This window comes from Corticium candelabrum, chromosome 14, assembly GCF_963422355.1.
Source record: "Corticium candelabrum chromosome 14, ooCorCand1.1, whole genome shotgun sequence".
Classification (NCBI taxonomy): domain Eukaryota; kingdom Metazoa; phylum Porifera; class Homoscleromorpha; order Homosclerophorida; family Plakinidae; genus Corticium; species Corticium candelabrum.
The window spans coordinates 858,095-872,432 of NC_085098.1; the positions used below are offsets into that span (position 1 = coordinate 858,095).

At 43.0% G+C, this 14,338-nt stretch overlaps 1 protein-coding gene across 1 annotated transcript; it reads right to left on the bottom strand.

Moving 5' to 3' along the window:
• Positions 1-12,674: 12,674 nt before the first annotated feature.
• On the bottom strand, positions 12,675-14,075 carry LOC134189889 (uncharacterized protein K02A2.6-like). Its single transcript, XM_062658283.1, has 4 exons — positions 13,679-14,075; positions 13,536-13,605; positions 13,334-13,452; positions 12,675-12,727 (listed from the first exon to the last, which is right to left on the bottom strand). Exons 1-4 carry the CDS (start codon positions 14,073-14,075, stop codon positions 12,675-12,677), a joined length of 639 nt encoding a protein of 212 aa, XP_062514267.1.
• Positions 14,076-14,338: the final 263 nt, after the last annotated feature.

Genomic DNA, 14,338 nt, shown 5'->3' on the forward strand with positions numbered 1-14,338 from the left:
TATGTTTTCTTCATCGGTTTCAATGATTTTTTGCTGATGTGGTGACCAATAAAATCCACAAACTCAGCCCCAAATAGACACTTTGATGGTCGGACTGTTAACCTTGCCTTCGCAATCTGGTCTAACGATTCTTGAAGAGTGACCATATGTTCCTGCCACGTGGGCTCTTGAACGATTGTATCGTCCACGTATGAGTCAACTGCGGCCAGCCCCTGAAAAAGCTTCCTCATGGCTCGCACTAGAGTAGCACCAGAATTCATCATTCGAAATGGCATTCTCAAACACTCATAGCATCCGTCTGGAGTAACGAAAGCCGTTTTATAGACGTCTTCTTTGGCTACAGGAATTTGCCAATACCTCTTGCTCAGGTCGAGTTTAGAGAAATATTTACTCTTTCCAAACTCTTGTGTTAGTGCGGGCATACATGTCATTGGTTCGGAATCAGTTGACATAATACGGTTGAGCCAGCGGTAGTCAATGCATATGTGGTTGGTTTTGTCACGTTTGCGAATCACGACAACAGGCGATGAGTGCGGTGACTCTGACGTGCATATAGCGTTCATGTCTATCATCCCTTGGATATTCTTTTGCAAAGACTTGCGTACAGTATAGGGCACGACGTTTGGTTTACAACGCACTGGTATATATATATATATATATATATATATATATATATATATATATATATATATATATATATATATATCAGTGGTCAACCGTATGCGATGTTTCATCATATTTGTTGTTCCAGGAAGATCTGTAAACACGCAATCAAATTCCTTTACCAGTCCCGTTGCCTCCGAAACTGATCGGGACTCAGCTCACTCCCATATTTTATGTCCTCAAAGGTCTCAGGAGCCAAGCAAGTGCACAAGTCAATCAACTCATTGTTGATCACTGCTTCTCCCATCACCCTTTCCATTGCTCAATGACGGTGGAACAAACGGTATTTAACACCGGTCCTCCCTTGTGTTCGTCCATAAAACAAAATGCTCCCTTCTCCCATTCGTGGAATCTCTTCAGAAGATTGATGTAATACACCTAGGTTTTGCCCCCGACGTCAATTCTATAGTCAGTCAATCCGACTCTTTCCCTTACTACATAGGGCCCCTTCCATTTCATTAATAGTTCGTGTCCATAGGTAGAAGAACAAGGGCTTTGTCACCCACCGACAGTTCACGATGTCTAGCTTTTAGATCATAATACCTTTTTTGGTGTTGCTGGGCCTTCTGTAGCTCCTCGCAAGCTATCCGTATCGTGTCCTCGAGTCTTTCTCTTAGCTTGGTAACGTACTGGTAGCTCGTTCACACGTCCACGTCATCTTCTCGTGTCCATAGATGGCGAAGAATATGCATAGGACTCTGCACTGTCTGTCCTTAAATCAGTTCAAATGGCAAAAACCCTGTAGACTGGGGAGGTGCTTCTCGATACCCAAAAAGAGTGTGTCTATGTACCGATTCCACTGCTTAGGCTTCTCTGTACACAAGTGTCTTCACGTTGTCTTCAGTGTGCCATTACACTTCTCCACCAGACCATTGCACATTGGGGGTATGGTGTGGTGGTAAGTTGGCATATACTCAACAATCAAGAGACTTCTTTCATGGAATCAGAAATAAATTGGGTGCGTAGGTCACTTAGCACTTCCTCTGGTACTCCCACTCAGCTATAAATGCCAACAAGAGCCTCACCCACCGACTCAGTACTAATTTTCTTGAGTGGGATGGCTTCCGGGTATCTGGTAGCGTAGTCGATGAACGTCAAGATGTACCAGTGTCTAGCATTACTAGGAGGGAAGATCGGTCCTACTAAGTCCACTGCCACTCTCTTGAAAGGAACATCTATCAAAGGAGTAATCTGCAACGGCACTCTGGCACAATCTCCTTTCTTTGCCATATGCTGACAAACTTCGCACGACTTGAAAAAATTGTGACACTTGTTTTCTCACTCTAGGCCAATAGAAGTTGCTGAAAACCTAGTCAGCAGTCTTTTTCAACCCCAAATGACCATTCAAGATAGAATCATGAGCTAATTCCATAACTTTGCAATGGAGCGGTCTAGGAGCTACCACTTGCTTCTCTGGCACTCCACCATTGACTCTAGGATGAGCGTATGATCAATAGAGGATGTCATTCTTCACTTCATACGTCACAACTTGTTGCCCCCCTTGATCGTGGTCTCTGTAAATTGCCTGTACTTCTTGATCGTGTCATCACCCCTTTGCAATTGCATCAATCCCTGTCTATTGCAACTGACTGCCTTACTTCTGGGACTCGCAATGGGACAGTGCCTTTTCCCAACCTTGCCTGAGCTCTGTTCACCACTACAGCCAAATGATGATTTGTATCTGGATCTTCTGCTCTTCTTGCCCCTGGGACATTGCCTATGATAACATCACATATGGGGTTTGTAAACACAAGCCTCTACGGTACCCAACAAGTAGGGCGTGTCAATTTCAACATGAGCTATGGGTACTATCCTGATAGTATTGTTGACCAATTGGATAAAGCCGTATTCTCTTGTGTACTGATCTTCTCTTACGAATTGCTGCTTGATGATCACTCCACTGCATCCAGTGTCTCGTAACGTCTGGACCTTGGTGTTACCCACTCTTCCTTCAACGATGGGCATCTCCGCATGATTAGTCCTCTTCCATTTTCCGGCGCTGCTGACAAAAGGAACTCTCTCCTGAATCCAACACTAAGTATCCCATGGGATCATAGTGGGATTGGTCAGGCACAGAAGCAAACTGCAACTGATCCCTTGATGAAGGGCACCGGGAACCCATGTTCTCTGACTCTCGTTCGAACCCCTTACTGAAGTCCCTGCTCATGCTGATGTTTTATTATGGTCGTCGCTGCTTTCTGCCGTGGCTTCGCATCACCGGCTGTCCCACGCTGATGAGACCAGCAATCCTTTGCCTCATGGCCCAGTTTGCTTCATATGTAACACCCTCTTCTAGGTCTAAATTTGCATTCTGACGCTCTGTGACCGAATTTTTTGCAGAGGTAGCACTGAACGCCTGGATTCTCCAGTAATCCCTCCTTAGGTCGAGCACAGTTGGCTTCCCCTGAAGCCAGAGACGGGTTTGATTGATGTGTGGTCGGGACAGTGTAGAACTTGCGGTTATGGCCTGTGAAAAATCTCCCCGTTACCTGTGCTAACTTCTTAAGATTGGGTATCTCTCTCTCTCTCACGAAGATGCGCTGCTAAATCTCTTTGACATGCGTTGATAAATTGTTCTCTTATGAACAGGTCCTTGATGCCGTTCGATGTGTCTGCAGTATGAGACAACAAGATCCGTTTGTCAAGATAGATCTTCAACTGAATAATAAACTGCTCCGGGTTCTTATACAGCTCCTGGCGACACCTCCTAAACTTGTTGCGGTATTCATCTGTTGTTAAGTCATAGCGCTTGAGTAAGGCTTCCTTCAGTAGAGCGAAGTTGAGAGCAGCATTGTCTGGTGTTCTGGAATATCTAAAGCCTTACTAGTGAGCAACGCACTTAAGATGTTGCCCATTCGGGGTCAGGCCAACCGTTGCTCTTTGCAAACCTCTGAAAACGTTGCAAGTAACTATCTATTTCATCACTACTTTCCTGAAAAGGCGGTAATTTAGGAAACTTGCCTGGTCGCTTACCACTACTAACTGGCTCTGTGGTTATCCCCATTCCTGTGACTGATTCCCTTTCTACTATCCTCATCTCCAACTCGTGCTTACGATCTGCTTCTCTCGCGTCAACTTCTAACTGTAGCTTCTTCAAGTCTCTTTCTCTCTGTCTCTCTTCTCTTTCAATTGATTGCTGCTCTGTCACGAATGCTTGCAGCGCTTCGTGATTCATGCCCATTCTCTCTCCCATTTCAATTAATTGCTCCATTCTATGTACTTGACTTTACCCACTCACCTTCCACACTCTTCTACTTGTGACCATTGTCTCACTTCTCGAATTGCTGTAACGTTTTTGGCACAAGTTCCTTTTACTTTTCTTTCTCGCCTGAGCCCCAGTGTAACAGTCTTCTCAAGGATAGGCGAATGCATACCACGCTACTTGGGCAGACGTTCGGACGGCAATCTGGGTCAATGACACACTCACACACCTTACGTATTTACTTACCAAAAATTTCCAAAAATCACACTAACTTGACTCTACACAACCGGCGTATATATATAGTGGTCCTACCCTCAGTCATTCAGTTAACCCCACCCAAATTCCCTTATATGGTAACACAAAAGTCAAACTGTGGCTTCTTATGACATGCCAAACTTTTATGAGACACATCGTGTTATATTCTTGCTGCTTCTTGTTAGACACGTGTTACACCATGAAACGTAGTCTTTCATCACCATGTATCAGAGAGTGCGGTAGCACTCTTTATGTAGGGATGCAAAGATTCTAAAATGGTCACCCATACAAAAGTATCCAAACACGTGCTATCCAGATTTCTTGGAACTCAGTAAAAAATCTCAGATCCCCCTAATGCTCGACTGTAAACGGTCCAAATGGTAGCCTGACTACTAACGCTGACACTAAGCGTCTCAGAAGCCATCTATCGGCAAGTAAAAACGCGATTTATTCTTTCACATTTCGCCCTTTGTCAGGCAGGCTAGCGGCTCACTCGAAGCAGCTACTACAACATGAGTCATATGAAACGATTTGCTTTTGTCCGAAGAATTGCACTGACGCAACAGCTAGAACTGTGCAAAGTCCACCCAGTATCATGTCAACTGCTGCTACGCAGCTCTACGTAATGCTGCCACAATGCCATGTTCCGGTCATGTGTGTACATGATAGCTCCGTGTAATTACCTCTTATTAGCTGGTGGAAACTACAGTTTGGGAGATTGCTGCCACTTCCACAGTGTGCGTGTAGTTGAACATGTACAACTATGCTCAATGGGGTGCTGTCTCCGTGCATGTGATCGGGTAGGCTTTCGTGCAAGATGCGTGGGACTTGTTTATTGATGCAATCAATGCTAACATCTGTCAGCTGCTAGTAGCGTACCGGTGTGCAGTACATCAGTCAAAGTATCAAATCTCAAGCATCACACGTCATTTCCAAACCATGCACACACATTTACTCACAGCTAGTAGCGACACATATTGGAGCGAGACGAAAACCACTTCATCTACATAACTAAAAGTGAATGAAACAGGTATAAAAACATTTTGGGAAAATGATGGGTATGTAGGGATGGGTATGTACAGTCTACCAAACACAACCATAGAATTTATGTTCGAACAGGTCCCGTATACTCATACAGTGCAACCTGTATAACAGAGCTTGATCTCGAGTTCAACCATGCACACATATTCCTATCATGGCAGAGCTTTGCCCTACATTGTAGCTCCAGTCGAACAGAAGCCCTCAGTATCTGACCATCACATGGGGCCCCAGTGCCCTAGTTGTTGTGACTGCTTCTTATGCCGCAAACTCAAGAAGGGGACACATACAAGACTTCCTCACAGAAGTATTGCAACGTGTAAGTGCAAATACTCCGTACCAACTGCTTCCAGAGATACCAAGGGTTCTGCGCTAGAGGAATTCAACCAGTCACACAAACATGGATGTCGACGGTACGTATGTACGGCCTAGACATGTACAGTATGCGCAAACCGTTATTGCAACAAACTAGTACGATATGCAATTGTAATTACAGCATGTAGATGCCCATAGGATAGGAGAGATATTGATCTGTGTGAGAGCAGGGAAAGCTGCCAGTTAGCACCCAGTGACAACAAGAGGCACTTCTTGACCATTGTGGCTTCATCTACATACAGAGAGAGAGGGAGAGGGAGAGGGAGAGGGAGAGGGAGAGGGAGAGGGAGATCTGAGAACACTGCTAGTAGGGATGAGCCAAATTATTTTTCAGACATTTTGAACCATCTTCCTACACAAGTTTAGTTTATTAAGAGTTACTATTTTTAAGTAACGTAGCAATACACTTAGTTACGTAATTACTATGGTGTTACACACTGTACTACTATACCACAATACTGTACACATGCATGTACTGCTTTGAAGTCACCATAGGTGTATTACGTGTATTACTGCAGTGTACACATTACACGGCTATGCTTGATAGTCTTGATACAGCAGTAGTTTGCATGGTGCTGGCGGGACCTGATGGCTTAGGGAAGTAAATGCGCGACGGAAGCAACTCTTCTACTTTGCGTTCATGCAGATAAAGAGACGAAAATCAGTTGGGCAAAATGTAGGGAGCAAAAGAATGTCGCTTACTTTGATCGCTCACAACAAAGTACGTACTATTAGCCCACGAAGACTCATACCCAGCAAGCCCCAACGCAACCGATTCCTCATCAAAATGTATGTGCTAACAACAGTCTTGCACGTGCTTTACAACAAAGGCAATAACACTCACCTTGTACGACTGCATTGCGAGTCAAAATGACCGGAAACCGCCATGATCATTGTCACTTTGACCTCGTCCTGCACCTCCAAACAAGAGAAGATTCCACCTTGACAAGAAGTTCTGAAGAAAGCAATAGTGCAGGCACATCCAAGAACCAAGTAGGTTGGATTCGCTCCACTCTGTATGTTGGGCGAAATACAAATAATCGAGCTACCGGGCGGACGAACGTCATATTTGACCGTTTTGCTCGGCTTCCTGTAAGCGTATCTAGATCTCTCTAAGGTTGGAAAGCACGCGAAAAACAGAGAATAGATCGGTTGTCAACGCTGCCTTGTAAGACGAGCTGAGGTCAAAGACTTACTAGACTGTGCACGGATGTTTCAAGGTTGTCATGCAAGCTATCGATACGCCCTACAGATGTTCAGATTATCTGGGACATCTCGCGAACCTAACTTCGCTGGTTGTTTGGTAGACTGTGTACTTATTCATGCTCATCTCTTACATCACAATATTTTTACCTAAACTAATTGCTTGCAGCAGTTTCAATCTAAAATCCAGCAGTCATGTGTGACACTCACAGTACTCGATTGTGATGTAGGAGATGAGCATGAATAAGTACATACCCATCCCTACATAACCATCATTTTCCCAAAATGTTCTTATGCTTGTTGTAAAGCACTGCTGTATGTTTCATATCTCTTATTTTAGTTTCAATGAAGCAGTAGGTTTCCAAAGTCATGCTTTTTAGTCAAAAACTGAAGTAGGGAAGTTTGCTGACTTTTTTGTCAAAACAGGTCTCCTTGCTTGTTCTAATTGCACAACCTCTCATCTCTTCTCTAGCCAAGTCTGCCTAAAGAAGCCAGTCACAGACAAATGCCATATATATGTAGCGTATTCTTTAACTTGCAGACTAGAGATCGATATTTTTTAGCAAGTAACCAATTTTGAGTGGATATCTGTTAGTATCACATGATCTACATCTGAATGTGCTGCACCTAGAAGAATAACCACAACAAAGGATTGAGTTCTAAACAGGTGGCACAGCAAGACGTGTCATCCGAATAACAATTAGAAGAAAGGAAATTGTTTTGATGTAGATTTAATGTCATCTTTTGAAGTAGTGAGTGGAAATATGTTGTAAGGGTATTTTTGTAACTGGTGTCAGGTCATGCATTTACCGAGGAAGCTAAGCTAATTAAGATAAAGTTGATGTTCAGTTCTGCAAATTCAAAGTGATGCACAGTGTAGAGTAGAAAGATAATGAAAGAAGAATAAGAACATTATCCATGTGTTTCACATGCCTTCAGAGACATCCATTTTGCATTGCAGCAGTGGAAAAATAGCTAATGCTTTCTTATATGCTAATTTCTGCACATACGAACATTATTGCTTACTGTTTGACAGTCACGCTGTACTGCATTAAGAGAGAACACCCATCCAGCATTAGACAGCACTCTCCAGCTGCATGCTGTGAATACCCTGCAACAACCACTTGCTCACTATTGATTTACAATGTCATTATGGATTCGTGCACTTTTTGGCCATTCCACTTTCCAAGTATCATAGCATCATTGGGTGCCTGCACATTCTTGCAATGGTGAACACCGGATGTTGCAATTATTCATATCTCGTTTCCACTTGCTCATATCTGGTTTTCACTTATTCATAGTTGCACTTTTCCACTTATCCATATTTCAATGTTTTAAAAATGAACACGCTGGCCATGTATCCTTATTTCTAGATGTCAAAATCAAAAGTCAACCATTTGTTGCCTCAAATGGTCAATCAATAGACTCGCGTGTTTCTCTACTGGCAGCTACTACCATTCCGGTCTCAGTTCCCAAACTTCTTGCAAATCTTGCCGCGATTACCAAGACCCCATACAAGGTGTCTTGCTCATTGCTTATGCTACACTCATTGCTTGGCATGCATGCCGCTGCATGTTGGTGCTACGAATCATTTCATTGCGACAGACCTTTGGCTCTCGCTACCATGCAGCTCAGTCTGTCTCGCTACTTGCTAGGCACTTTTGTCTAGCTACGTGAATGCATGAGTAGGCGTGACATATCCGGGTCTATGTGCATGGGTATTACAAAGTTTCTCATTGTAGTCTCGTGAAGCCAAGTTTCTGCCTAGCATAGAATTGATTTGAGCAGAACTCATAGTCAGACGGACTGAGCTGCAGGGGTTTCCCTATAGCGCGGCGCGCCGCGCTGTGGTGATGGCACTATGGTGATGACTGTATCTCAAATGATGGTTGATAAGGAATGCCAAATGTTACTTGACGGCACAGCATGTAATTTTATCTGCCCAAAGCGTAATTACTTGACGGCAAAGCAGCATCCAATTATCTACAGGGTTACAAGTCTGTCTTGCGTTGACCTGACATTAGTCCCAGCTCACCACACCCACAGCTTTGTAATTGGCATTTCCTCAACTTGACCTTGTACACATAATCTTGTAGATAACTAGGTGCTTGTCTGCCGTCAAGTAGATTTGGGCAGATAATTACGTGTTGTGTTGTCAAGTAACTTTTGCTTTCATTGTCAACCCTCATTTGAGGTAACTGTTTACTGTGTGTGAGGTCTTTATCATTCTTGTTTAGTGTACCCTAACAGATCGATTTACAGAGTGTAACCACTCAACTGGAATAACAATATAAAATTTCACAGTATTTACTCACAGGACTACTAGTATGCATAGTAAGCTGTACAAGATCTCTTATCGCCTTTGACTACTACATCCCATGATAAGTTCATACTCTGACAGCATTCCAAGACCTTTATTATCACTATGTTTGTAATAGGTTAAACGTTTAAGTTAACACTTCTGACTAAACATCCTTACATGATAACTGTCTACTCTGACAGCATTCCAATCAGTTCAGGTCTTCAAGCAGGTGTGACATGTCTTCCATATCCTACAGTGGCTTTAGGGTGGATACTGTCAGCAAAGATCTGTGCCCACCAGACGCTCCTATGAATTTGCTGCCTCTTAGCGTTGGAGGTGATGGTAACTGTTTGTTTCGAGCAGCTAGCGTTTTGTTTGTTGGGAATGAAAACAGCCATGATAGACTTCGGTGTGGGTGTGGGTGTGGGTGTGGGTGTGGGTGTGGGTGTGGGTGTGGGTGTGGGGTGTGTGTGTGTGTGTGTGTGTGTGTGTGTGTGTGTGTGAGAGAGAGAGAGAGAGAGAGAGAGAGAAGTGTGTGTGTGTGTGTGTGAGAGAGAAACAACCTTCTGACACCCGATGGCTTTCAACGGACAATGCATGTTGCACCCTTGTTCGGGTCTTGCCTGCTGTTTTGGCCTCGAGTCCCCACAGAGCAGTCGCACACCCACATGGAATTTGAAGAGGGCTTACACAAACCTTTTTTCTGATATTGGTGCCCGACTTGAAACCCTTAGTTTTGTTAGATGGTCTTCTTTTACTGTGTGCTTTGGATAGTGCGTAGGATGTCTAGAAGCAGCTCAGAAAACAGTGACTGCACTTGTATCAGTTGACTACAATGTTAGAGAAGTCTGATTATGCACAGAAGCAATGAGTGCCTGTAATTGAGTGACTTCTGATGCTGAAGTTTTAGAAGGGTGGTGTCGATCAGATTGCCACTGATTTAGCACTGACTTAAGCCCGGTTCACAGTACGATGCTGGCATAGCGTCCTGCGAGCATCCTGGACACTGACAAGGACGCTCACATGAGCGTCAGCGAAGATGCTGGCGCTGTACTTTTTACAGTATTGTGTCTGACGAGTGTCCATTGCACAAAGAACACACTAATCATCAGCATCCAGGACGCTCGCACGACGCTTGTGCCAGCGTCGTACTGTGAATCGGGCTTCAATTCCAAAGAGAAATGGCATTATAATGGTGTGTCACATCATTTGTCATATTGTTGCACTGCACACGCTACACACTTTGTTTTTCTTTTGAGTTTTTTGAAAAAGAAAGGTCTCATTGATCTTTTTTAACAGAGACCTTTCCAACTTTCTCAGAAAAGTTGATAAACATCTTAGATAAATGTAATTATGAAAACTTGTACTACGTTTACTTCTGATAAAATTCTTAAAGTATATGACAATGATTATTATAATAATGGGTCATTCAAAATTATCGACAATTTCAGGAGCGTACAAAGTGAATACTAGGGAGAAAGGGTTATGGCCTCTGTACACTTTATAAAATGTTGAGCTGTAGCAAGTGGGTCGTGCTAAAATAATTTTTGTGTTTTCCATGATTGGAATTGCATTATGAATTGTTCCCGTCCTAGTCACTCGTATGTACGGTATTTGTAAACATGTACGACTGTGACAGCCGACTCCGGTTTGTTCTAGAACAACATCGGCCGTTCATAAAGAACCCAGCTGTCTCTACCATAAGTTTCTCAATGTTTTCGTCTTGGTCCATTTGAATGACCGGAAACCTCAAACTGACATCATTCAGTCGGGTCAAATGGAATGGAAGAAGAACTGTATCAAGACTACACATCAACCCTCTAATAGATGGAACCATGGTCAAGCTATTGAATTGTGCATCGACAATATTGCGTACACTTTGGGGAGGGGAGGGGACTTCAGAAAAGCGTGCACTTTGTATGCTCATAAAATTGTTGATAATTTTGAACAACCCCTAAGGAAGTTAGTAATATCAAGACAAAGCATGTTTCAATAAATATAATATGTGACTGCACTATGCCTGCGCATATTATGCTCATTTTGTCTTCCGTTATGCCGCACTACTGACCTAATTGTACAATTATGCTCAAATTATGCTCAAACAAGTTGACACAACTTCGCACAATTATCTCAAATTATGCTCAAACAATTTGACACAACTTGCCTCAAGTGGCTTGTATAAAAGTAAAAGCAAAGAACACTTACAACAAAACCAAACTACAAGTAAACCAAACTGGTTTGGCATTTCAGCAAAAAAGATGCTTAGTTTTAAGGAATGTTTTTATACTGCAAAATCACTGCCTCGTGCATTCTCTGAGTTCTCCGCCATATTACTTTAGCAGACTAGCAGCCACATGAGTATACAATGATATATTGCTCGTAAATCTTGCAATTATGCTCGCTTTTATGCTTGATGCTTGTCAGTACTAATTATGCTCAATTTAATGCCCCCTAGTATGCACAAGCCTAGAATGCACCTTCTAACCAAAATACAGAATGTCCTTGTCACTAGTCCTTGTCTATTGTTACTGATGTACTGGTAACTTTGGGCTGTTGTTTACTGCTCTAAACTCACCCATCATATACTATTCTTGTTCACATTTGTGGATTTGTTCTCTCTGTAGAAGGAAAGCTTGTTTCGTGGTTTGAAATTAGAAATTAGGCTAAGCATTTTATTCGGAAAATAGATGGAAACATGCACTTGGTGGGCTAGACAAACGGCTGGCAAAGTTAAATTGTCTCCATCAAGATCTTTGGGTATTTGTGCTATGGTCGCACTTGAGTTTTTTGAAGCATCTACAGTACTCTGTCACCAGGCGGTTTCTGTCTGTCTGTATTCATGTATTGTACTTGTAGTGGACTGCAGACCTATAGTATTGCAGTGCAGGGTAATGAAGCTAGCCAGCTATCTGCACTAGAGCGACCTAAGGCATGATATTGCTGTCAATGTTGTCCTTTTAGTCTGCATACCTGTCTGTCTACTGTTACTCATTTAGCACGATTTATTATTTTGATAGTGTCTCATGCTTTTTACCCAAGGTGTCTTTTGATCTCATGCAAAATGCGGTAGTACGTTTATAATTGGAATAGATGCATACTATTAATCTATGATTTTCACAAAAGTTGGGTCTGACACAATCATCATCGTATAAATGGTTCTGGTCTGGCATATCTAAAAGTGCAGAACCAGAAAGATGGACTACTCTCCTATGCATAGGGTTACATTCACTTGTCTCTACTGAACTCCTGTAATTCTAGATTGAGAGATGGCAACTACATACACGCATGGCAACATGACTACTCCACTGAGCAGCTGTCGTATGACCTGCTAGGATTACTGTGCACAATGTGCCATTGGTTCATGTGGCAGCAAATCTGGCAACATTATCTCACTAAATTGCAAGTTTCAGTTGCCAATGGCATGTGGGCAACTAGGAATTTTAAACCCTACTGTTGTGATGTTACTGTGGAACCTTGGCAACATTGAACTGGTGATATAGCTATGTTATATATGTGGTAATTACTTAGCAATCAAACAGCAGGTTTTGTCACACCAAGATATTTAGTTTAGCATTGTGATATCTTCTATAAATTATATATTAGGTAGAACTACTGTTCCCGCTCACGCTCTTTTACTCAGGTTCCCAGACTAAGCCCGAGTCCCGTACTACCACATTTCTTACCCTCTCCTCAACAACAACAAAAATAACACAATAAGACAAATAAAAATTACAGTCATATTGTTAACTGCTCAAAAGTCATCTCGTTAGCTACTTATAAGTCTAGTCTCTGGTGCCTTCCTCACTCGTTGCGACCTTTGGAGTTCCGTCATTTGGGGTTCCCTCTCTTCTGTTCTAATAGTATCCGCTGGTCTGAGTCGAGATTCGTTGTCCCTTTGGAGGGATTTCCCCCTTCTCAGTCTGGTTTTCTGTTTGTACCGGAGTCTGTGCTGAAACTTGTTTGTCCTCCTTTCCCTGAGAATGTCTTCTCTGCTCTTCTGTTTGTTGATGGGTCTCTTTTTGTTTCTCTTGTGCATGTACCGCGAGCTCGTGGACATCTTCGTATATAACTGGTTGTTTGTTCTCCGGTGTGCAATTACTGTCTGCCACATTTTCCTCACTTTAGTATCTGGCTTTATTGTGGTCCTGATGCTGTTCATGATACGTCCGTCCTGCAACGGGCAAGTAAACGATAAAGGACCGCACTGTTCTTGAATCTGGTTGAATCCATTGAGGACCAGTCTCGCAATTGCAGACATATGCGAGGCTTGTTGTCATGATATTGTTTCTGCTCACTTTGCTTTCTGCGTCCTCTCTCGGCAATGTTTGGTTTCACCAAATCTAACAAGGTCTTCGGTTTTTGCCCGAGGAGTAGCTCAGCTGGTGTTATTCCCGTTTTCATGTGAGGTGTGTTCCTGTAAGCCATTAGCACTCATTGTAATTTTTCCTGAAATGTTCCTACTTCCATCTTTTTCAAACTTTGTTTCGACGTTTGTACCATCTGTTCAGCAAGCCCGTTTGACGCGGGGTGATACGAAGCAGACTTGATGTGTGTGATACCGTTGGATCTGTAAAACAACTCAAATTCTTGACTTATGAAAAAACAAGAGCCATTATCGGATACTATGATGTCCAGTATACTTTGAGTTGCGATGGATGCTCGGGTACTCTCAGTTGTTGCCTGCAACGTAGCTGATGCCACGGTGTGTATCTCTAACCATTTTGAAAACACGTCAAGTATAACCAACAACATCCTTCTCATAAACGGACTCGCATAGTCTACGTGTAATCTCAGCCGCGGACGGTTTGGCCACTCCCATGGATGTAATGGAGCCACCAAAGGCATCCGCCCGTGTTCCTGACACCGGCCACATGATTTCACTACTCGTTCCAAATCAGCATCTATCTTCGGCCACCAGATATACCTTCTTGCTAGGGCCTTCGCTTTACAAATGCCAGGATGGCCCTCGTGCAATCTGTCTAGCACTTTTGCCCTCGTTCGTGGGGGATTACTAAACGGTGACCCCACATTACGCATCCGTCATGTACTGTGAGTTCATTTTGTCTCTGCCAGTATGCTTTGAAGTCCTCCATGTCTGCATAAATGGTATTTGACAACGAATTTGGCCATCCAGTCATTACTCACAAACGGACAACTGACAAATAAGGGTCTTTACCTGTTTGAGTCTTTATTTGTTGGGCTGTTACTGGCGATTCGTCTAACTGCTCCATGACTAAAGCAACCTCACTCGTCACTTCCTCCTCGGGTTCCTTAACTTGTATTGGTAAATGGCTTAATGC